The sequence below is a fragment of a genome, unplaced genomic scaffold (assembly GCF_019419815.1).
Source record: "Pyrus x bretschneideri cultivar Hongxiangsu unplaced genomic scaffold, Pyrus_bretschneideri_v1 Contig12, whole genome shotgun sequence".
Lineage (NCBI taxonomy): Eukaryota > Viridiplantae > Streptophyta > Magnoliopsida > Rosales > Rosaceae > Pyrus > Pyrus x bretschneideri.
In genome coordinates this window covers 8,088,849-8,113,100 of record NW_025999413.1, presented here as the reverse complement: position 1 = coordinate 8,113,100, position 24,252 = coordinate 8,088,849, and the positions used below count along the sequence as shown (strand labels likewise).

At 36.6% G+C, this 24,252-nt stretch overlaps 4 protein-coding genes and 1 pseudogene across 4 annotated transcripts; 1 reads left to right on the top strand and 4 right to left on the bottom strand.

The window, feature by feature from the left end:
- Window positions 1–41: 41 nt before the first annotated feature.
- LOC103942194 (7-deoxyloganetin glucosyltransferase-like) lies at window positions 42–1,824 on the bottom strand. Its single transcript, XM_009352397.3, has 2 exons — window positions 1,217–1,824; window positions 42–1,102 (listed from the first exon to the last, which is right to left on the bottom strand). The coding sequence occupies exons 1-2, from the start codon at window positions 1,743–1,745 to the stop codon at window positions 213–215; spliced, it is 1,419 nt and encodes a 472-aa protein (XP_009350672.2). The 5' UTR covers window positions 1,746–1,824; the 3' UTR covers window positions 42–212.
- An 841-nt stretch (window positions 1,825–2,665) lies between these two features.
- On the top strand, window positions 2,666–3,930 carry LOC125474557. Its single transcript, XM_048578482.1, has 2 exons — window positions 2,666–2,812; window positions 2,959–3,930. Exons 1-2 carry the CDS (start codon window positions 2,666–2,668, stop codon window positions 3,928–3,930), a joined length of 1,119 nt encoding a protein of 372 aa, XP_048434439.1.
- A 5,307-nt stretch (window positions 3,931–9,237) lies between these two features.
- LOC103942196 (7-deoxyloganetin glucosyltransferase-like) lies at window positions 9,238–11,103 on the bottom strand. Its single transcript, XM_048578365.1, has 2 exons — window positions 10,364–11,103; window positions 9,238–10,266 (listed from the first exon to the last, which is right to left on the bottom strand). Exons 1-2 carry the CDS (start codon window positions 10,890–10,892, stop codon window positions 9,338–9,340), a joined length of 1,458 nt encoding a protein of 485 aa, XP_048434322.1. The 5' UTR covers window positions 10,893–11,103; the 3' UTR covers window positions 9,238–9,337.
- Window positions 11,104–15,897: 4,794 nt separating this feature from the next.
- Window positions 15,898–17,102, bottom strand: LOC125474556 (annotated as a pseudogene).
- Window positions 16,957–18,852, bottom strand: LOC103942191 (7-deoxyloganetin glucosyltransferase). The gene is made up of 2 exons (XM_009352396.3): window positions 18,306–18,852; window positions 16,957–18,053 (listed from the first exon to the last, which is right to left on the bottom strand). The coding sequence occupies exons 1-2, from the start codon at window positions 18,835–18,837 to the stop codon at window positions 17,116–17,118; spliced, it is 1,470 nt and encodes a 489-aa protein (XP_009350671.2). The 5' UTR covers window positions 18,838–18,852; the 3' UTR covers window positions 16,957–17,115.
- Between the last annotated feature and the right edge of the window lie 5,400 nt (window positions 18,853–24,252).

The window sequence follows — 24,252 nt, the reverse complement described above, 5'->3', positions numbered from 1 at the left end:
TGCCTAACAATGCGTGTATAATTTAATGACTAATGAGAAGCTAAAAGAACTACGTTGAAAAATTATTGTATGGTACCACAATATTACATGTTTAATACAGCTATAGTTGATTATTAATTAAGGCAATGGACAACAATAACAAAGCATTGACAAGAAATATTCTTACGGATGACGTCTAGTTTTTTTTAGTAGCACTTGATTCACTAGCATGTCTAAGTTTTTGGATGAAGAACCATGTGGACCAGTAGCTTCTTCTGCAAGCTCTTCCACGCCATGACCTTATTTTTCATCTTCTTACCCTTCTCCCCATCCATTAACTCTCTGACAAGCCTCTCTACTTCATCCCTCTTCACATCATTACTAATTTCCATGCCAATGCCCCATTCATTGCAACTATAGCGGCAGTCCATCTGCTGGTCGCCGAAGAATGGCCAACAGAGCATAGGCACTCCTGCAGTGAGGCTCTCAAGGGTTGAATTCCAACCACTGTGTGTTAAAAATCCTGCCACTGATGGGTGGTTAAGGACTTGCTCTTGTGGGCACCAACTCGCAATGAGACTTCTTTCTTTTGTTTCATCCACAAACTCCAGCGGCAAAAGTGCTGATTGGCCAATAACTAAATCAGGTCTAATTACCCAAAAGAAGGGCACCTTGCTCTTTGCAAGTCCCCAGCCAAACTCGACAAGATGTTCAGGTGTCATAACTGTTATACTGCCAAAATTCACATACACAACTGAATTTGGCGCCTTAGTGTTTAGCCACTCGAGGCATTCTGTTTCTTCTTTCCATAGACTGTATCCAATATTCAAGGGCTGATCTGGTATTTGATTCAGATGTAATTGAAGAGGGCCAATTGGATAAACAAGTGGAAGCATAGATGAGAGAGCTTCCAAAACATCTGGCTCTAAGGTATCAAAAGTATGAAGAACAACTGCAGAAGCTTCATGAACTCTATCAGTTATCTCCATCATAAAGTTAAACATGATATCGTCGGGATCTGAAGTCCGAATAAAGGTTGGGAGCTCCCTTAAACGGATATCTTTCATTCCTGGAATCCAATCTATAACCTTTTCCAGATATCCATTTGTCAAACAGCTCTCCTCTACCAAAAAAAAAAAAAAAAAGAGAATTTCATTTGCATGTTTAGAAACAAGGAATTAAGAGCGAGCCATAAATTAATTAAAGCTTCTGTAGTTGTATATATAATATATTTTACCTTTGAGCGGTACCAGGCCTTTTTCCATCAAAGCACGAAATTGTATGACTCCCATGAAGCTGCATGCCGCAATAGTGTAGAACAGCACTATGGGGACTTCAATCTCATCAGCGGCTGTGATTGTGAACGGGGACATCAAACCATCTGAAACTATGCAAGTTACTGGAGGATTAATGGATGTTGATATGGCATCACTGTTGAGATTCATTAGTAGTTCACGAAAGGGAGCCAATAATTTTTGTTTTCTGATTGAATCACAAAGCAATGGGACATCTTGGGTGGCATCTTCATCTGAATCTGGAAGGCCGTCTGGGATGGCTGCAAACTGGAAATCAGGTGAGCCATCAAGGGAATTGGGGCCCAGAGATTTTAGAAAGCGCTTGTGGTTGTTCTCAGTGTTGACAAAGGTAATATGAAAACCTCTATGGTGGAGGAGCTTTGCAAATTTAATCATTGCCTTGATATGGCCTTGAGCTGGAGCCGGAATGCAAACAGCATGAGGCTTAGTAGCTACTGCTGTGGGATCCATTTGAGGTTTTGTGTTTGCATTGCATTGCTTGCACAAATGCAGACTATTTATAGTGCTCCTGAGCTACTTTTCTGCTCAGCTACTTTTCTACGTCTTCCGATTGACTGAAGTATAGGAGGTCAATAAAAGCAAAAGTTGAAATACGGCCCTTTCCCTCCCTGTACGTTATTTCTTGCTTGTCAAGTTGAATCTGATTGATCATTAATATATAAATTAAGGAAAGTTTTTTAGGATTTGTAGGTTAGTCATGAAAATAGTTGTCTCTTTTAATCCTTTTTTTTTTTTTTTTTTTTTTTTTCGGGGATGTTGAATTATAAGTTGTGAGCTGATAGGATAATTTTATGATTTAATTGGTGTATCCACTTGTGCTTAGAATGCCAAGTGTAAAGTTTTGTTTTGCAAAGGCCATGAGAGCCATGTGATGTGCGGCTGTGATCTAAGCTAGGAGTGAGAATGAATCCAACAGTCCCTAACAACTATATTCCTCATCTCACGACTTGTGTGTGAGAGGTGTGTGAAAAATATCAAAAATTAAGAGAGCACCTCTGCATCTTGCAGAGAGTGAGAAGAAACCATTTTCCAATTTTATCATCTTCTTCGAATCCATTTAACAAGAGAATAATCATAGCTTAATTCAATCTAACATGGCCTCAGAGCCAGGTTGTGATTAGAACTGGGCATGCACTGTGTTGCGTTTCTGGGTTCACACAAGTTTGCGACGATCAAATCTGGGAATGCTGAAGTGAGAACTCCGATTTTCTCCGGTGAGAACTACAAGTTCTGGAGAATCAAAATGGTCTCTATTTTCAAGTCACATGGACTATGGAATCTGGTGGAGAAAGGGATTACGACTCCCGATTCGAAAAAGAAGGCAAAGACTGATGAAGATACTGACGCTGATGGTGACTGATGATGAGAAAATGACTGCAATCTTCATGAAAGATGCAAAAGCCCTTGGCATCACTCAAAGCGCAGTCTCCGATCAGATATTCCCTCGAATCGCAAATGCAAACTTAGCAAAGGTGGCATGGGATCTGTTATATGGTGAATATCATGGTGGGGATCAGGTAAGGTCTATGAAACTACAAAATCTTAGACGAGAATTTGAATACACTAGAATGCATAATGATGAATCCTTGTCTGGGTATCTTACTCGTTTAAATGATCTGATTAATCAAATGAAGACGTTTGGTGAAACTCTTCCAAATGAGAGATTAGTTCAGAAGGTGTTAATAGTCTCACTAAGATGTATGATCCTATATGTTTAGTGATAGAAAACACCAAATGTCTGGAATCTGTTGAGCTACAAGAGGTACTAGCTATATTAAAGAGTCAAGAGCAGAGGTTTGATTTGCATTCCTCTGATGCAACTGAGAGAGAATTTTCTTCTCTTACTGTTAATTCAAAAGGACAAAATCGAGGGTATGCTCAGTCTAGTACGTTTAAGCCACAAAAAATTTATAATCAGAAAGGTAAGAAGTGGGATTCAAAACCCAAGTTTCAGCAAAAGCCAATTCTTAATGCTGCACAGAATAGTATTTCTCCTCAAATCATGGATCAAGAGGGTACAAAACCTCAGTGCAAGGTGTGCTCTAAATTTCATTATGGTGAATGTAGGCACAAGGGGAAATCTAAGTGTTATAACTGTGATAGATTTGGACACTGGGCCAAAGAATGTACTGTTGGAAAAGCTGTTCAGAAAGCAAACTATGCAAATCAAAGGGAAGTGACTGGAAACTTACTTTATGCAAATTGTGTTGTTGCTGAATCAAAGGTTAATGGGGAATGGTATATTGCCAGTGGCTGCAGCAACCATATGACATGGAATGTTGATCTTCTTGTTGATGTGAAGACTAATGTTGCAAGGAAAGTTCAAATGCCACCAGGAGTGTTAGTGAATGTGGCAGAAATGGGATCCCTGGCAATTGAAACTAACAGAGGGAGGAAATACATCAGAGAAGTCATGTACTTACCTGGTTTAAAGGATAATCTACTAAGTGTGGGACAAATGGATGAGCACGGATACTATCTTGTGTTTGGTGGAAGTATATGTACTGTTTTTGATGGCCCTTATCTGGAATGTCAAATTATCAGTGTGAAAATTAAAGGAAACAGATGCTATCCTTTATCTCTAAGGGCTGAAAATCAACTTGTGTTGAAGACTAGTTTTGCTCATTGTACTTAGACTTGGCACAGTAGATTACGTCACTTAAACTTTGGTGGAATCAATAAATTGCAGGATAAAGGCAGGGTTTATGGTCTACCATATCTAGAAGAATATGATAGAGTCTGTGAAGGCTGTCAATATGGTAAACAACACAGAGAAAGTTTTCCTAGTGGTCAAGCACAAAGAGCAAGTGCTCCACTCGAATTGGTTTATGTTAATCTATGTAGGCCTAATGAGAAATGAATCCACTAGAGGAAACAAGTACTTTATGCTGCTTGTGGATGATGCAGCAAGAATGATTTGGGTATACTTTCTTAGATATAAATCCGATGCTTTCTCTTGTTTCAAGAAATTTAAAGCAATGACTAAGTTGCAAACTGGTTTAAAAGTGAAATGTTTGAGGAGTGACAGAGGAGGAGTTCTTATCTACTAAATTCAATCAACTCTATGATACAGAAGGCATTCAAGGCAGCTCTCTCTTGCATACACTCCACAACAAAATGGAGTGGTGGAGAGGAAAAATAGAACAGTGATTGAAATGGCAAAATCTATACTACATGATAAAGGGATGCCTTACTATATGTGAGCAGAAGCTGTACATACTGCAGTTTATATTCTGAATCGATGTCCTACCAAGTCTCTTGACAACATAACCCTCTTTGAAGCTTACAGTGGAAGGAAACTGGGTATTGCTCATTTGAAGGTATTTGGCTCCGTTTGTTATGTTCACACTCCATCCGAGCTAAGACACAAACTAGAAGCTAAGAGTCTAAAGGGAGTTTTTGTTGGTTATGCAAAGTGTGAGAAAGATACATAATTTTTGATCCCCTCTCTAAACGGTTAATATTGTCGAGAGATGTTGTGTTTGATGAAGAGTCAAGTTGGGATTGGCAAGAAAGCACAGAAAAACATGTGACTATGCCCAATTATGAGTGGCAGTCTTTTGAGATACCAAGAAGTGAGTTCATTGAAGATGAGACTCAAGTTTCAAACAACCTGTCACCTGGTAGTTTAAGAGAAACTCCAAGTGGTACTGATGATACTCAGATTACTCCACAAGTCCAATCAAGTGAACCTTCTAGCAGAACATGTGAAGATGTGAGAGGCTCCCAAGTTTTTTATCATACTTCATTGAGAAGGAGAAATTTGGATGATGTACTTGCTCAATGCAACTTATGCATTATGGAACCTGAGAAGTATGAAGATGCTGCTGATGATGAGTCTTGGATGAAAGCCATGAAGAATGAACTTCCCTTGATTGAAAAAAATGCAACCTGGGAACTGGTAGACTATCGATCAAACAAGCTTGTAATTGGAGTTAAATGGGTGTTTAAGACCAAACTCAACCTTGATGGAACTGTACAAAAGAACAAGGCACGGCTTGTTGCAAAGGGATATGCCCAGAAACCAGGAATAGACTGTAATGAGACTTTTGCTCATGTTGCTAGGTTAGATACAATCAGAACTCTTATTGCTTTGGCTGCACAAAAGAATTGGAAACTCTATCAGCTTGATGTTAAATCTGCCTTTCTGAATGGTGTTCTAGAAGAGGAAGTATATGTAGAGCAACCTGATGGATTTGTGATCACAAGAAAAGAAGACAAAGTATATAAACTTCATAAAGTTCTCTATGGAGAGATTGACACCTATTTTGCACAATGTGGTTTTGTGAAAAGTCTAAGTAAAGCTACTCTCTACACCAAAGCAAGGGGATATGAAATTCTGATGGTATCAATCTATGTGGATGACATAGTGTATACTGGAAATAGCAATGATCTGTTGAAAGAATTCAAGGAGGATATGATGGTTAAGTATGAAATGACTGATTTGGGGCTTCTTCATCATTTTCTTGGCATAGGAATTATTCAAACTCACACTAGCATTTTTATTCACCAAAGAAAGTATGCCGTCTCTCTGTTGAATAAATTTGGTCTAAGTGAGTGCAAATCTGTATTCACACCTCTTGTTCCATCAGATAAGCTGTGTAAAGATGATGGTAATGGACCAGCAAGTGAGGAAAAATATTGAAGAATTGTGGGAAGCTTGCTATATCTTACTGCCACTCGACCAGATATAATGTATGCTGCCAGTCTCCTTGCTAGATTCATGCACAGTCCTACAAATAAACATTTTGATACTACTAAAAGGGTGCTAAGATACATTAAAGGTACCATGGATTATGGCTTGGAGTATGTGAAGGGAAAGAATGCAATGCTAATTGGTTTTTACGATAGTGATTGGGGAGGATCTGTTGATGATAGCAAAAACACCTCTGGATATGCTTTTTCTTTTGGCAATGGTGTGTTTTCATGGACCTCAGTGAAACAAAATTATGTAGCTCTATCCACTGCAGAAGTTGAGTATATCAGTGCTTCCGAGGCAACTGCTCAAGTTATTTGGCTTAGATTTGTCCTTTAAGATTTTGGTGAGTTACAAACTGAAGTACCTCCAGTTCACTGTGACAATACAGCTGCAATTGCAATCACCAAGAATCTAGTATTTCATTAGAAAACTAAACACATTGACAGAAGGTACCATTTCATCAAGGATGCACTACAAGAAGGAGTAATTGACTTAGTGTACTGTCCAACAAATGAGCAAGTTGCAGACATCTTCACTAAGGCTCTAACCAAAGATCGATTCAACTATCTCAGAAACATGCTTGGTGTGAAATCAACTCAAAACTTAAAGGGGAGTGTTGAATTATAAGTTGTGAGCTGATACGATAAGTTTTATGATTTAATTGGTGTATCCACTTGTGCTTAGAATGCCAAGTGTAAAGTTTTGTTTTGTAAAGGCCATGAGAGCCATGTGATGTGTGGCTGTGATCTAAGCTAGGAGTGAGAAGGAATCCAACAGTCCCTAACAGTTATATTCCTCATCTCACGACTTATGTGTGAGAGGTGTGTGAAAAATATTAGAAATTAAGAGAGCACCTTTGCATCTTGCAGAGAGTGAGAAGAAACCATTTTCCATTTTTATTATCTTCTTTGAATCCATTTAACAAGAGAATAATCAGAGCTTAATTCAATCTAACAATTTGTAGGCATATCTTTTTTTCATGAGTAACCTTCAACTTCGACAAAATAAGGAATTTGTCATCTATTTCTTTGTTTAGAATACCTTCAATATGGTGAATAATCATATCCAAACCAATCCTCTCTGTAATGTTGTTATTTTAGTCCCTAATGCAATGGCCGTAGCTAGTTTTATTGAGACAATGTCCTGTCTTCTCTCTCTTTTTGTTTTACTTTTTTCAGTCTGCCTCTATATCTCATGTTTGTGTATTACTTATTGGTAGTTGTTAAGACCAGCAATAGGAACACCCGCAAAAGTTATTATTATCAATAATAATATCCTTATATATATGCATAACATTTACTGGATCGATCCCATTTTTCACCTTCAGGGTAACATGTCATAATTTGATTCCTCTCTCTTGAATTATCAAAATACATATGGTACCGTACCCATAAATTAGGTTTGTTATTTGATAAGATAAGGTCATAACCTATTTCTTAGCTTTTATGTCAAATGATGATACATTTGGAATCATGTTAGGCGGGCTTGTGTTCATACAGATGTGAGATATAGATTAAGCTAATTTGTTAGTGCAGTTTCATACTCTCACTTACACTCAAATTATACATTCCAATTTATACTACCCATATTGAGGTTTTTTATATTTTGATAAAAATTCCTAGAGACTTTCGAAATTACATTAGCACCCCTTGGGTTTAAAATTGATTTCACAAAACTCCATCTGTTAAAATTTCATCCAAAAATTTATCATATAAAAAAAATTGAAATGAAAATTTTACCCTTAGAGGTAATTACAAACCCCTTGAAATAACCTCATCAAATTACTATTTTTCACATAATCGTCATGAGGCTTTAACCATTACAATATATAAATAGATTATGATCTTACAAAATTGAAGGAGCCAAACCTCTGAGTTGCCATGAGCACCATGTTCCTCAAGAGTGAGAAAAGAAAAAGAATCAAGAAATAGGAGATGTGAAAGAGTAATAGGTCTCTCAAATATGTCAAAAGAGCATATTTTAGATGTTCAATTGTTGCAGTCACCTTTGAATATTATTTCTCTCGTTATTTCTATTGTTAAGTATATCATGGGCTTATCAAACTTCCAACACATCCAATATCGCATGCATCGGATGAAAAGTAAAGGGATTAAATTAGCCAGGTCATCCCCTTTGTTTTCCCAGTACACATGTCAAAGGGTGCAATTCCAACCTCTCCAAATAACACGTTTCTTTGGATCCATGGCGCTTGCTGATCGAGGTGAAGAAACTTAGCAGAATTTCAGATACGCATCAAGGGCAGCCAAAATAGGAGATTAAAGAAAGTTTCAAGAAAAGAAGCTTAGCAGTCAAACAAATTAACGTAAGGGGAGACGAGGAATATTCAAAGTAGGAATTTATTTTCTATAATTTGCTTTAACCCTGTTTGTGTTTTCCTTCTTTTCAATGTTGTGCATTTAAATATTAATGAATACTTCATGTTGCTTTTTCTTCGAGTTTATACATTATATAATACATGTTTAATGCCTAACAATGCGTGTATAATTTAATTAGTGATGAGGAGCTAGACGAATTAGGCTGAAAAATTATTGTATGGTACCGAAATGTCGCATGTTTTATACCTCAAGTAATCATGAGGATTTGTTTAATTAAAGTACGATTTTATTTTCTTTAATTTATGTAACAGTGTTCGTGTTTATCTTCTTTCCTATAATATGCATTTGAATATTAATGAAAATTGTGCCTTAGCTTCATGTCAACATCTCTCCAACATGAGTATTGTAGTAGGAATTCTTACTTTTTTTAGAAAAGGGAGATAGAGAGGGGCTATCTTTTGTATTGATTTTACATATAATATAATACATATGGTTAATTAGTGCTATTTTTTCTATTGCGTGTAAATATAATACGATGGTCGATGATGAGGACTTGGAGTTAGAAATGACATGAAAGTGAAACTATAGGACAAATTATTTTGTGGTATTGAAATACCGCTACGTTAAATATTTTTGGCTAGTAATCAAGAGGATTGTTTGATCACTAACCATTTGGTGTCTCAGTAATATATATATATATATATATATATATTTTTTTTTTTTTGTCAAAATTATATAATACTATTTAGAATTGTGTTATTTACACATTATTTTTACTTTCCACACACTTGTCTTAAATCTTTAGTCATTGAATCAAATGAATTAAAAAAATCAAAAGATAAAAATTAACAAACTTATGAGAAGTAAAAATGATTGTGTGGATAGCACCCCTGTACCGTTTATATTACTATAGCTGATTATTATTTAAGGGGATGCATAACAATAACAAAACATCGCCAGAGCTAAAGGAAGAAATACATGACCAGAAATATTCTTACGGATGACATCTAGATTTTTCTCAGTAGCACTTGATTCACTAACATGTTTAAGTTTTTGGATGAAGAACCATGTGGACCAGTAGCTTCTTCTGTAAGCTTCTTCCACATCATGACCTTATTTTTCATCTTCTCACCCTTCTCTCCCTCGATTAACTCTTTGACAAGCTTCTCTACCTCATCCCTCTTCACATCATTACTAATCTCCATGCCAATGCCCCATTCATTGCAACTATAGCGGCAGTCCATCTGCTGGTCGCCAAAGAATGGCCAACAGAGCATAGGCACTCCTGCAGTGAGGCTCTCCATGGTTGAATTCCAACCGCAGTGTGTTAAAAATCCTCCCACTGATGGGTGGTTCAGGACTTGCTCTTGTGGGCACCAACCAGCAATGAGACTTCTTTCCTTTGTTTCAGCCAAAAACTCGGGCGGCAAAAGCGCTGATTGGCCAATAACCAAATCAGGTCTAATTACCCAAAAGAAGGGAACCTTGCTGTTTGCAAGTCCCCAGCCAAACTCGACAAGATGTTCAGGTGTCATAACAGTTACACTGCCAAAATTCACATACACAACTGAATTTGGCGCCTTAGTGTTTAGCCACTCGAGGCATTCTGTTTCTTCTTTCCATAGACTATATCCAATATTCAAGGGGTGTTCTGGTATTTGATTGAGATGTAATTGAAGAGGGCCGATTGGATAAACAAGTGGAAGCATAGATGACAGAGCCCCCAAAACATCTGGCTCTAAGGCATCAAAAGTATGAAGAACAACTGCAGAAGCTTTATGAGCTCTATCTGTTGATTCCATCATGAAGTTAAACATGATGTCGTCGGGATCTGAAGTCCGAATAAAGGTTGGGAACTCCTTTAAACGGATATCTTTCATTCCTGGAATCCAATCTATAACCTTTTCCAAATAGCCATTTGTCAAACAGATATCATCTACAACACGAAAAATTTCATTTACATGATTAGGGAATAAGCAAATAAGAGTTAAAGACAAATTAAGCAATTGTTTGAAAAGTTGTATTTATGTCACCTTTGAGTGGTGCAAGTCCCTTTTCAACCAAAGCACGAAATTGTATAACGCCCATAAAGCTGCATGCAGCAATAGTGTAGAACAGCACCAGAGGGACTTCAATCTCTTCGGCGGCTGTGATTGTGAACGGCGACATGAAACCATCTGAAACTATGCAAGTCACTGGAGGATTAGTGGATGTTGATATGGCATCGCCGTTGAGTTTCATGAGTAGTTCACGGAAGGGAGCCAAGAAATTTTGTTTTCTGACTGAATCACAAAGCAATGGGACATCTTGGGTGGTATCTGCATCTGAATCTGGAAGGCCGTCTGGGATGGCTTTGAATTGGAAATCAGGCAAGCCATCAAGGGAGTTGGGGCCCCAGGATTTTAGAAAGCGCCTGTGGTTGTACTTGGAGTTGACAAAGGTAATATGAAAGCCTCGATGGTGGAGGAGCTTTGCAAATTTAAGCATTGCCTTGATATGGCTTTGAGCCGGAAGTGGAATGCAAACAGCATGAGGCTTAGTAGCTACTGCTGTGACATCCATTTAGATTATACAAGGATCAACTTTCAAGAAAACCTCGAAATTGTTATTATTTGGAAAGCAAAGGTAGGCGTCTCTCAGATTTGCACAGGGAGAAGCGAAGGAAGAAGAAGAAGGTAGAGAGGGGGTGGTCGATAGCTTATCCGGCGTTTGAGAGTGTCAGAAGGCAAGTGGATCTGGATTGTCTGCCTTTCGCGTCTTATAATCTTCTCATCCTCTTCTATTTATATGATCACGATTAAGTTATGTTAATATTTTATATTTTTATTATTTTTTATCTTATTATTTTTATAAAAAAAATTAATATAATATTAACATAATTTAACCATGATCATATAAATTAAAAAAAATAAGAAAGGTATAGGACGAAAAGTACAGACAATCCAGATCCAGTTGAGAGCAACGGAAGCAGATATTTTCGAAAGAGACAACTGGAAACGGATGTAAAAATCGGGAAGCTGCGGTGCTTGGTCAAACGCAGCCATTGATAGTGCTATTGAGCTACTTTTCAACATCTACTGTTCTGGCTTTCTGTGAATAAATTTTTAATTATAACGAGAACACAGATGGTATCACGTGTTTTTATATAAATAGTAAAATTTTTTATTTTTTAAGTTATTAACTTTCTGATACATAAATTCTACTATTTATATAATAATACATAATGTATCATTTTGTGTGCCAATCACACTAAAAAATTTCTCATTCTTGTGCCGACAGGTTAAGTAAATTTAGAGAGATTTGAAAGAAAATAGGCAAGGTTTTGAAGAAATCTTTTTGCGGATTGACTTAATGGTAGATTTGGCCGCCAACAAATGCCGTGCAAGTAAAAAATCAACCGAGCAAGACAGAAAGACAGCTATTTGATCACGACTCCACGGCTTTTCCCCTTGTTTTATACAGTAAGAGAAATGCTGTACGGTAACGTAAGGATTAAAAAATCTATAGGGAAGATGCTATACAATAATCTTGTTAAGTCATTTCCCATTAAAATCAAAGGCGGCCCGTCACTTTGTTCTTTAAAAATTGGATGCTGTCTTGTATCTTTGAGTAATTAATTACAGATCGTAAAATCATGGCAGGAGAAATCATATATGCATAACAAAATTTGTTTGTGATTCATGACCTATTTTTTAGCACACACAGCATTTCTTGGATCGTAAAATCATATAATAATTTGACACCGGTGACACCATGATCTTATTTCTTTGTAATTATAGATCATAAAATAATGTAACATTAAGTTCAACCTGAACAACCAAAAAAATAAAGAAAAAAAAAAACTAATATCTAGGCAATATTGAAGATGGTGGCTGGCTAAACATATATCCATAACATTTACTGGATCGATCCCATTTTGCACCTTCAGGGTAACATGTAATAATTTGATTGCTCTCTCTTGAATTATCAAAATACATATGGTACCGTACCCATAAAACGGGTTTATTAGTAGTAATATGCACGCGTTATGTTGCAGGACTTGAATGCATTAACCTTAATTGCATGAATAAGACACATTTAATCTAAGAAAAAAAATTCAATATATTCATGAATGAACAAAAGGGCTAGATGAGTGAGTGATGTCGGTAAGATAAGCAACTTAACTTTTATATACATTCAACCCAGCTAATATGTAGTTGCAAAAAATGCTCTGTTTCGCCAAGAAAAAGAAGCAACAGCCCCGTATGCTTGACCAATGGTTCCATACTCGTTTTCAATCCATGGAAAATTCTTTGTTACAATTGATCACACCAAGACTAAAATAAAGGAGGACTTCTAATCCCATAAGTTACCAAAGAAAATTCTTTGTTACAATTAATCATACCAAGAGAAAAATAAAGGAAGACTTCTAATCCCATAAGTTAGCAAAAATTCTACTATCCTAAATTCCTAATCCCACTTGACTTCACTGCCCCACACCTTTGTCCTCTGTCTCCCATTGACTAAAAACACTCCCAAATCACACCAGCCAGCCATACAAAGCCGCTGGCCACATCAAATTTTAGGCACAATTCAGGTAACCAAATTCAAATACCAGAGTTCAGATACTGAAATGCAAAGAACACGATACATACAGTAAAATTCAAGAACATGATTAAGAGGATTTGAACAGGTCGAGTAAAATTATATTCAGTTGAATCCTAACTATAAAATGCTAAATAAAGACGGAAAATAATACAATAGTAGAAACTTTTGAGAATGGACATAAAAGAATTTATGTTCAGAAATCAACTTCAAATAGGAAGAGAAAAGTTTAATGCGCTCATAGCATCCTCCATTGTTGTACGCCATTCTTGGATGGACGATAAACCATATCTGACACAGCCATTCTCGCAATCTTTGAAGAACTTTTCAGTTTTAGGAGTGCTTAGATTATACCCATTCCAATCTGAAATTAAATAAGAACTCAATCAAAAACCTTAATCCTACAATTCAATGCTGAAAAACTAAAGTAGCCAGAAACCAAAAGATCTTAGTGACAACTTGTACGGACGATACAAAAATGCAGTATGTGAAACACATTAAAACTTCTAGAAACTTGAAGTTATCGCTATTTGGTTATGAAGATAGATATATATCACCAGGAAACCAAAAAAATGGCAAGGATTTGCCAAAGTTTGTAAATCAAACACAGATGTGCATCAACTCCTTTTCCTCTGTTAGTCTACTATCATCTCACATGACACACCATTTGAGACTGGATCAATTCGATTACAGCCAAACCGCCAATATTAAACTTAATTAAGTACCGATCAAATGATGTAAACATTGTGTATTACAGATCCAAATCAATAATGATAATAAATAAGATAATTTCAGCTGCGATTTGCAATTAAAATTGAACAATGCTTACTCCCAAGAAATATCTGAAATTGATTGCAGCCTCACTTCATAATTCAAGCACTACAAGTCGTTTCACTTTATTTTCGATTGGACCATATCCATATGATCATGAGATTACAATTGGACTAGGAGGAGTCGGCAAGGCAATGGTCCATACGCCGGCCACCACAAAGGATGTGATTTGCTGCCTCAAAGGATGTGGTTTGATAGCATAACACCCATATATTGAGATTTTTTGTAATTTCATAAAAATTTTTTGAGATTTGCAAATTTACAATAGCACTCCTCGAGTATAAAATTGATTTCACAAAACTCCATTTACTAAAATTTCATCCGAAAACTTGTCATATCATAATAAAAAGGAAATGAGATTACACGAACGCCCCTTGAAATAATCTCATAAAGTTTATTTTAACCATTACAATATATAAATACATTATGACCTTACAAAATTGAACGAGCCAAACCTCTGAGTTGCCATGAGCACTATGTTCACCAAGAGTGAGAAAAAAAAAAAAGAATCAAGAAATAGGAAGTGTAAAAGAGTAATAGGTATCTCAAGTATGTCAAGTTGCTATATCAATTGTGAGTATATTTTGGAAGTTCCATTGTTACACACTTTTTGAGTATTATTTCTATCTCTTGTTATTTTTATTGTAAACTATATCATGGGCTCATCAAAATTCCAACACATCCAATATCGCATGTATCGGATGAAAAGTAAAGGGATTAAAAATAGACTTGTCCACGTTAAATACCCAGGTCATCCACTTAATTTCCCATTACACATGTCAAAGGGTGCAGTTCTAATCTCTCCAAATAGCACGTTTCTTTGGATCCAGCCATCAGGCGTTTGTCAAATTACAATTGATGACTGATATGATAATTTGAAGTCTTATGTCAAATTTTGTACTTCTCCAACTAAATTGTCAAATATTATTTTATTAATTAAATAGAATTTTAAATGCTTGGAATTATTAAAAAGTTTCAAAAATTTTATTGGTTCAAATGTTAGTGGAATAAGGGATCCACAATTAAAATTAATTAAAAAGTCAATGTCAAATTTGATTACAAATCACAAAGCCTTCAACTTCAGTTAGCAAATAACACTTTGGTTAGAGAAACTTTTGATGTCAAATATGCACAGTGATATTTCACCTAAATGCTCTTAGCATTCAAACAAATTAAGCTAAGGAAGACGAGGAATCAAAATAGTATTTGATTTCCTCTAAGATGAATGCTGGCTACATTCTCCACTTGCCTTCCCCTATTTGTCTTTACCACATAAGATTGGTACGTGTGAATACTGTACAGGTATAATTTCATTTTATATTACCTTGAATTAACGAAAAATTGTGCTTATCTTCGTTAATTCAAGAAGATAAGAACTGTTTGTCGTCAATTGAAGGTGACAATAGCTTCTTCTCAACTAATGTCTGCCCTGTTCCTTTTACCTTTATGTCTACCTTTTTTGTTAACAAATCATTTGGCTTCCCATTTTTTACCACACTTATAGCTTTTAGTAAAATGAAGCTTAAAAATCATAAGCTTTTTCGGGACATGCAAAAACTATAAAAAAAATGTAAAATCATCAGAAAAAGAAAAAAGAAAAAATTGTATTCAAATTATTTGTAGAACAAATTGTCTTTTGCTGTGTATATTTGATAATGCTTGAATTATGCTTCTTAGTTTTTAATAGGGTTTTGTTTCATATTTATTGGAAAATGAAAAATGGAGACATGGGAACACAATTATATATAGCATTGCTTATTTTTCTTGCAAATCAAAGATGTGCCAATGGTGTTGAGAGGACAATACCTAATTTAGTTTGACTGTTCTCATTTCTCTGAGTATTGTAATTGCATTTTTAAAGCCAACATAGTTTTCTTAGTTCATTAGAATTGATGGTGTTTTTTTAACAGGTTTGAAAAGATCCTGGTCATTCCGGTTAATTAAAGTTTTAAGATATCCTCATTCATTTAACACCTATGAAAATTAAGCATTTTCATTGTTAAAGTTTTAAATTATCCTTATTCATTTTGCAGGTTCATGTCCAGATTATATGAATTTTTTTTCCCAAATTCTAACCACTTATTGCATTGGAAAAATTACACTTTCACAGCCAAGGTAAATATTGCTAAACCTACTAGTGCTTCACCGGTGCTAATTATAAACAGCAGCACATGTACTTTTCTTTCCTTTTGATATAAATATGTCTCCAGCCATTTTTACCATATATACATATATCTATAAAATATGCATATATGGATACCACATGACCAGAAATATTCTTACGGATGACGTCTAGTTTTTCTTAGTAGCACTTGATTCACTAGCATTTCTAAGTTTTTGGATGAAGAACCATGTGGACCAGTAGCTTCTTCTGCAAGCTTCTTCCACACCATGACCTTATTTTTCATCTTCTTACCCTTCTCCCCATCCATTAACTCTCTGACCAGCCTCTCTACTTCATCCCTCTTCACATCATTACTAATTTCCATGCCAATGCCCCATTCATTGCAACTATAGCGGCAGTCCATCTGCTGGTCGCCGCAGAATGGCCAACAGAGCATAGGCACTCCTGCAGTGAGGCTCTCCATGGTTGAATTCCAACCGCAGTGTGTTAAAAATCCTCCCACTGATGGGTGGTTCAGGACTTGCTCTTGTGGGCACCAACCCGCAATGAGACTTCTTTCCTTTGTTTCAGCCAAAAACTCGGGCGGCGAAAGCGCTGATTGGCCAATAACCAAATCAGGTCTAATTACCCAAAAGAAGGGAACCTTGCTGTTTGCAAGTCCCCAGCCAAACTCGACAAGATGTTCACGTGTCATAATTGTTATACTGACAAAATTCACGTACACAATTGAATTTGGCGCCTTAGTGTTTAGCCAGTCGAGGCATTCTGTTTCTTCTTTCCATAGACTATCCAATATTCAAGGGGTGTTCCGGTATTTGATTGAGATGTAATTGAAGAGGGCCAACTGGATAAACAAGTGGAAGCATAGATGAGAGAGCCCCCAAAACATCTGGCTCTAAGGCATCAAAAGTATGAAGAACAACCGCAGAAGCTTTATGAGCACTATCGGTTGATTCCATTGAGAAGTTAAATATGATGTCATCCGGATCTGAAGTCCGAAGAGGGGTTGGGAGGTCCTTTAAACGGATATCTTTCATTCCTGGAATCCAATCTATAACCTTTTCCAAATAGTCTCAAAGGCACAAATTCGAGAAATTAAATTCCGTTGTTTCGATTTCCGTCATTTTGAAATTTCTTAGTAATCTTAAGTTAAATTTCCTCATTCAAACACAGTAATAGATTCTCATATGCTAGTTTATGACACAACAACAAAAGTTACTATTTTGAGTCATTAACGCTATCGCTCTACCCAAAAGAGTTTCTTAATAGCACATTATTGACTAAATTGTCCAGGTTTGTGGATGAGGAACCATTTGGACTGGTGGATTCTTCTGCAAGTTTCTTCCACTGCATGACCTTAATTTTCATTTTCTTACCCTTTTCTCCCTCCATTAATTCTCTAACAAGCTTCTCTACCTCTACTCTTTTGACATCATTACTAATCTCCATCCCAATATCCCATTCATTGCAAGCACACCAAGTGTTAGTTTGTTGGTCAGCAAAGAAAGGCCAACAAAGCATAGGAACTCCTGCACACAAACTTTCAACAACCGAATTCCAACCGCTGTGTGTTAAAAACCCTCCAACTGAAGGGTGGCTAAGTACTTGCTCTTGCGGGCACCAACTTGCTATCAAACCCCTGTCCTTAGTTTCAGCCACAAATTCAGCTGACAAAATCGCCGATTCACCAACAACCAAATCAGGCCTGATTACCCAAAAGAATGGAAGCTTGCTATTTGCAAGTCCCCATGCAAACTCTACAAGATGTTCTGGTGTCATGACTGCTATGCTGCCAAAATTCACATAAACAACTGAATTTGGTGGCTTTGAGTTTAGCCATTCAAGGCACTCAGTTTCTTCTCTCCACAGGCTATATCCCATATCGTTCAAAGGATCTTTTGGTAAGTGATTGAGAAGCAATTGGAGAGGGCCAATGGCATAAACAAGTGGAAGCATTGAGGAGAGAGCAGTCAAAACATCTGGCTCCAATGTTTCAAAAGTATGAACAACAACTGCTGAAGCTTTATCAACTCTTTCCACTGATTCCAAACTGAGCTTGAACACGCTGTCGTTTGGATTTGTAGTTCGAAAATTTGCCGGTAGATCCCTTAAACGAATATCCTTCATTCCTGGAATCCAATCTATTACCTTGTCCAAGAAGCCGTTTGTCAAACAGCTCTCATCTACATATATAATTAACACTCTAGTAAGAGTAATTAAATGAAATTAAATATCTTATGTTTAGAAACGAGAGATTAAACAATAGGACGAGTGATGGGCATGGACTCTCCCCGAGTGTGTAGGACCGTATGTTTTGCGTTCTACACCTACTCCGAGGAGCTACCATGGTGCAATACACTAATTTAATTTTTCGTTAAAAAAAATTAATCAATAAAATTATGCAATTAGCTTATTCAAATGATTTGTTTCACTACCTTTGAGTGGTGCAATACCCTTTTCCACCAAAGTAGGGTATTGTTTATAGCCCATGAAGCTGCCTGCAGAAATAGGAAAGAAGAGTACCAAAGGGAGTCCAATTTCGTCAGCAGCTGTGATTGTAAATGGCATGAAACCATCTGAGAAAATGCAAGTCACTGGAGGACTAACATTATTGATCGAAATCGCCGCGTCATTGAGTTTTATGAGGAGGTCTCGAAACGGAGGCAAAAGGTTTTTGCTGATGGCATCGGATGCTAAAGAGGTGTCTTGGGTGGCATCTTGGTTGGAGTCTGGTGAAAGGCCATCTGGAATGGTTTCAAATCGAAAATCAGGCAAGCCGTCGAGGGAGTTGGATCCAAGAGATTTAAGAAAGCGGTTGTGGTTGAACTCTGTGTTGACGAAGGTTATATGAAACCCTCTATGGTGGAGTAGCTTTGAAAATTTAAGCATTGCCTTTATATGGCTTTGAGCTGGAGCTGGAATACAAACAGCATGAGGTTTATTGTTAGCCGCTGCCTTGGAATCCATCTTAAGATTGTGCTTATGCGTTTGTGCTTGCACTCAACACAAATATATATAATATATGTGTATATATGTGCGGATTAGTACTGTTCTTAAAAGTAGACACAACCGTAAGTCAAATTGAATGCGTGCTCCTTTAAGACTTGCAGGTTACGCAAAAATTAATCTTGGGCGACGAGGTAATTGACTAATTGTCTTTTGTTTCATGATAGAGGCATACAGCGCAGCCAAAATAGAAACTTAAACGGTGACTTATTGCACCGAACTATCTCAGAATAAACTAGCTTCAGTGATTAAGACTGTCTTCCCTCTGTCCTCCCTCTCTCTTTCTCATCTTTTCTCTTCGTGTCCTCACTCTATTTAATTATAACGGGAACATAGATGATATCACGTGTTTTTTTGTAAATAGTAAAAAAATTATTTTTTAAGTTATTAACTTTCTGACACATAAATTTTACTATTTATATAATGATACGTAATGTATTATTTCGTGTGCCAATCACACTAAAAAAATCTCTCATTCTTGTGCTGACAGGTTAAGTAAATTTAGAGAGATTTGAAAGAAAATAGGCAAGGTTTTGAAGAAATCTTTTTACGGATTGACTTAATGGTAGATTTGGCCGCCAACAAATACCGTGCAAGTAAAAAATCAACCGAGCAAGACAGAAAGACAGCTATTTGATCACGACTCCACGGCTTTTCCCCTTGTTTTATACAGTAAGAGAAATGCTGTACGGTAACGTAAGGATTAAAAAATCTATAGGGAAGATTCTAGAAATGGCGAACTGTATATGTGTAGAAAAAGTCTATTTCCAACTGATCTGAACTTTCATACATTTTACAATACTTATATATAATTAGATCAAAACTTTACACCTATACTATATGAGGAGAAAAGCTTTACACCGATGCCACATGCAGCAACAGCACATATGCAGCAATATTAAAATGTTCTCCCTGCTGTCCAGGAGCAACAGCACAGCAGCCACATGCAATCTTCCTTTCCAGAAGTTAATGTCCTCTCTTTAAGGAAACGATGACCACAGTTGTAATGATGGCAGTCTGCATGTGGAGCATCAGCACATGGAGGCACATGGAGGGAATGAATAATTAATACAAGGATTTCAACAAAGATGCTATACAATAATCTTGTTAAGTCATTTACCATTAAAATCAAAGGCGGCCCGTCACTTTGTTCTTTAAAAATTGGATGCTGTCTTGTATCATTGAGTAATTAATTATAGATCGTAAAATCATGGCAGGAGAAATCATATATGCATAACAAAATTTGTTTGTGATTCATGACCTATTTTTTAGCGCACACAGCATTTCTTGGATCGTAAAATCATATAATAATTTGACACCGGTGACACCATGACCTTATTTCTTTGTAATTATAGATCATAAAATAATGTAACATTAAGTTCAACCTGAACAACCAAAAAAATAAAGAAAAAAAAAACTAATATCTAGGCAATATTGAAGATGGTGGCTGGCTAAACATATATCCATGACATTTACTGGATCGATCCCATTTTGCACCTTCAGGGTAACATGTAATAATTTGATTGCTCTCTCTTGAATTATGAAAATACATATGGTACCGTACCCATAAAACGGGTTTATTACTAGTAATATGCATGCGTTCTGTTGCAGGATTTGAATGCATTAACCTTAATTGCATGAATAAGACACATTTAACCTAAGAAAAAAAATTCAATATATTCATGAATGAACAAAAGGGCTAGATGAGTGAGTGACGTCGGTAAGATAAGCAACTTAACTTTTATATACATTCAACCCAGCTGATTACAAAATATGTGGTTGCAAAAAATGCTTTGTTTCGCCAAGAAAAAGAAGCAACAGCCCCGTATGCTTGACCAATGGTTCCATACTCGTTTTCAATCCATGGAAAATTCTTTGTTACAATTGATCACACCAAGACAAAAATAAAGGAAGACTTCTAATCCCATAAGTTACCAAAGAAAATTCTTTGTTACAATTAATCACACCAAGACAAAAATAAAGGAAGACTTCTAATCCCATAAGTTAGCAAAAATTCTACTATCCTAAATTCCTAATCCCACTTGACTTCACTGCCCCACACCTTTGTCCTCTGTCTCCCATTGACTAAAAACACTCCCAAATCACACCAGCCAGCCATACAAAGCCGTTGGCCACATCAAATTTTAGGCACGATTCAGGTAACCAAATTCAAATACCAGAGTTCAGATACTGAAATGCAAAGAACACGATACATACAGTAAAATTCAAGAACATGATTAAGAGGATTTGAACAGGTCGAATAAAATTATATTCAGTTGAATCCTAACTATAACATGCTAAATAAATATGGAAAATAATACAACAGTAGAAACTTTGGAGAATGGACATAAAAGAATTTATGTTCAGAAAACGACTTCAAATAGGAAGAGAAAAGTTTAATGAGCTCATAGCATCCTCCATTGTTGTACGCTATTCTTGGATGGACGATAAACCATATCTGACACAGCCATTCTCGCAATCTTTGAAGAACTTTTCAGTTTTAGGAGTGCTCAGATTATACCCATTCCAATCTGAAATTAAATAAGAACTCAATCAAAAACCTTAATCCTACAATTCCCGACTCTTCATCGGCCCTCGCCATTACAAACAGATTTACTCCCTTAGGATCAACAATAGGAAATATCCGACCAAATTACCAAACGGCCTTAGCCACCCCTTATGATCCTTACTCTTCAGTACGTTCTCCAACACCCTCACAACCTAAAACACCTAGCTATGCTAAAACTTCTCCATATATCCAAAACCCCACTACTGAAAAGCTTTTTTGCATACCTCTTAACATTGATAAAAATCAACCTCCAGAATGTATTACTAAACTGCTTTTGCCCCCAAATTCTCACTATCTCCCAGCAGCACCATACAAAAGTCTCAAATACTACCAGGTCATTCTCTCTGAGACCGAAAGCATTGCTATTAAGCCAATTTACAGCACCACTCACCAAAATAAAATTTTATACCATTCACTTTATATTGGAAAATTTCTCATTGAACAAGATTGGGGTCTCCCCCTTTATCATACCAAAACCCTTCACACCCAGCATGTTCTCATACCAAACAACAATTACAATTATTATGATTACATTCAAGCTTGGACTAATATTTTTCTTCATCAGACGGAAGATTTTAGTCATTCATGGTTCGTGACCTTTGATAAAAGTTTCAGATTGAGATTCCCAGCATGGTTTCCAGACTGGTGGGCTACTCATGGCCCAAATATTTCCCTTGTCCCTGAAGATCTTCGTCAATCACTAAACAATAGTTTCAAGACTGGTTTTGACCGCATCCGTTTTGACAGCCGGGTTTCCTTATTCTCTTTATTCATGGCCAAATACAAAGTTCCATGGATCTTAAAATGGAATTTCCAGTTAGACAATAGAGGAATTTTTAGGACCCGGTGGGTGAAATGGTGGGACAAATTCAACTACCAAAAGATTATTGATCTAGTTCGTGCTGAATTTCCCCAGAGTTCGTCCCCAACAATTGCTGCATCTTCTTCACAGGCCTTGCCAGACACTCAACAATTTCCTGAACTACCGAAAGCTCAAGTACCAGCTCAATCTCTATCAGACATTAGTCCATCCTCCTCCCTCAAAAGAAAGACCAAGTCAACCAAATCCTCTAGCTCGAAGAAAGAAAAATCTTCAAAGACTACCCAGCTTCTGGACTTGGCCCAGCAGCTCATGGCCGAAGCAGCAATGCTCCAGAAAAAGAAAAATTCCGACTCGGATTCTGACGCTTCTGATGCAGGGTCTCAGTCTCCCGCCAATTAGGCTGATCAAGTGGACCTTCAAGACGCACAAGATCCGTTCGATTTTTGAAACTGCTTTATTTGCCCATGTGATTGTGTCAGCCAAACAACATCATCAGCAGTAGCTGCTATCATCTCTTCCGCAAAAGACAAGGCATTATTCTTCAATAGTGAAAAAACAAAAAGATCACTGTTCATCTAGCTTTTGTAAAAGTAACAACGTGACTCCACAGTAAGGATTCATCAGTCAGCCAGCTTTGCCAGCTTTCTCCTTATGCCAGCTGGATTCCCGGATTAAAATTGCATTCCTCAATCATTCTCCTCCCTCTATAAAAGAGGAATTCATCTTCAGAAGACAAACATGGGTTTTTAACTCAATAGCTCAGTTCAAGAATACATCTCTCTGCTTATCCACGAAGGACAGAGATTATTTTCCCAAACACTTGTAATACATATATTATTCAGGATGCCTGTGAGCTACACCTTGTTTACTTGTTTCATCTGCCATTAGGCAATACCTGTTTGTAATCTGCATTGCAGTAAGTTTTCAATAAAACTTATTTTCCAAATATATTTGTATCATTACATTTAATTCATTATTTTCATGGAATTATCTTCTATAATTAATTTAATTATTTCCTTCCATGTTATCATCAGTCATCCATGGATGTTTTTTTTTCAATCAACCTGAGTTCTTTTTAATTCAATATATTGATATGCTTCTCTGTTTTTATATGCTTTACTTCCGCACTTTGAATTCTATGGACGGCTTTGCCGCCTGCTGCTGTTAGTTCCGCCCCATTTGGTATCAGAGCCAAGTGGTTGGTAATTGCATTAGCATCTATTTGATCTATTTCTGATTCATACATTCTTATATTCTATCTGCATTTCTTAATCGTCGGTCCTCAGTTCTTCTTTCTTCCAGCCAAACAGTAAGGCGTGGTCCAAACATTAAGTCCCAGGAGAGGCATGAGCGGAGCGCATGAGCGGGGGAAAAGTCTAGACATACGAGGAAGGTGAATCTTTTAAGTCTTGCATACAGCATATTTGTTTTGTGTGCATCATGAGTAGATTATTTAGATCTAATTTAATAGCCAGCACTAGCTCTAGACCCAACTTAGGAACTATACCTGACATTGTCAATGAAGAACAAAAATTAGATTTTCAAACGGACGAAAGTATTGATTTTTCTGAGTGGAATATTCCAAATGTTTCAACCCAAAATATTTACAAGAAAAAATGGTCTTTGACTTTTTTTAAATCAGAACATCACGTCAAAACAGTTGAGAAGGCTTATGCTCTTAGCAAAGAACATGAGACTTGTCAATTATTTTCTCCAGAACAAATCAAGTCGCATCGTAAAATGGTCATAACTATCTTCATATTGGTTTAGTTCAAATTGTAGTTAAAACATTAACACGAAAAGGTCTTAACACTTTTATCCTTTTATGTCTACGCGACGCTAGATTTACTGATTTCAACGATAGTATACTCGGAATGATCGAATCTAGTCTTTACAACGGACCTATCCATTTTGATTGTTTTCCCGATCTCACAATAAGTCTTTCAGATCCACATGTTTTAAAAGCTCTTACTCTTAATATTAA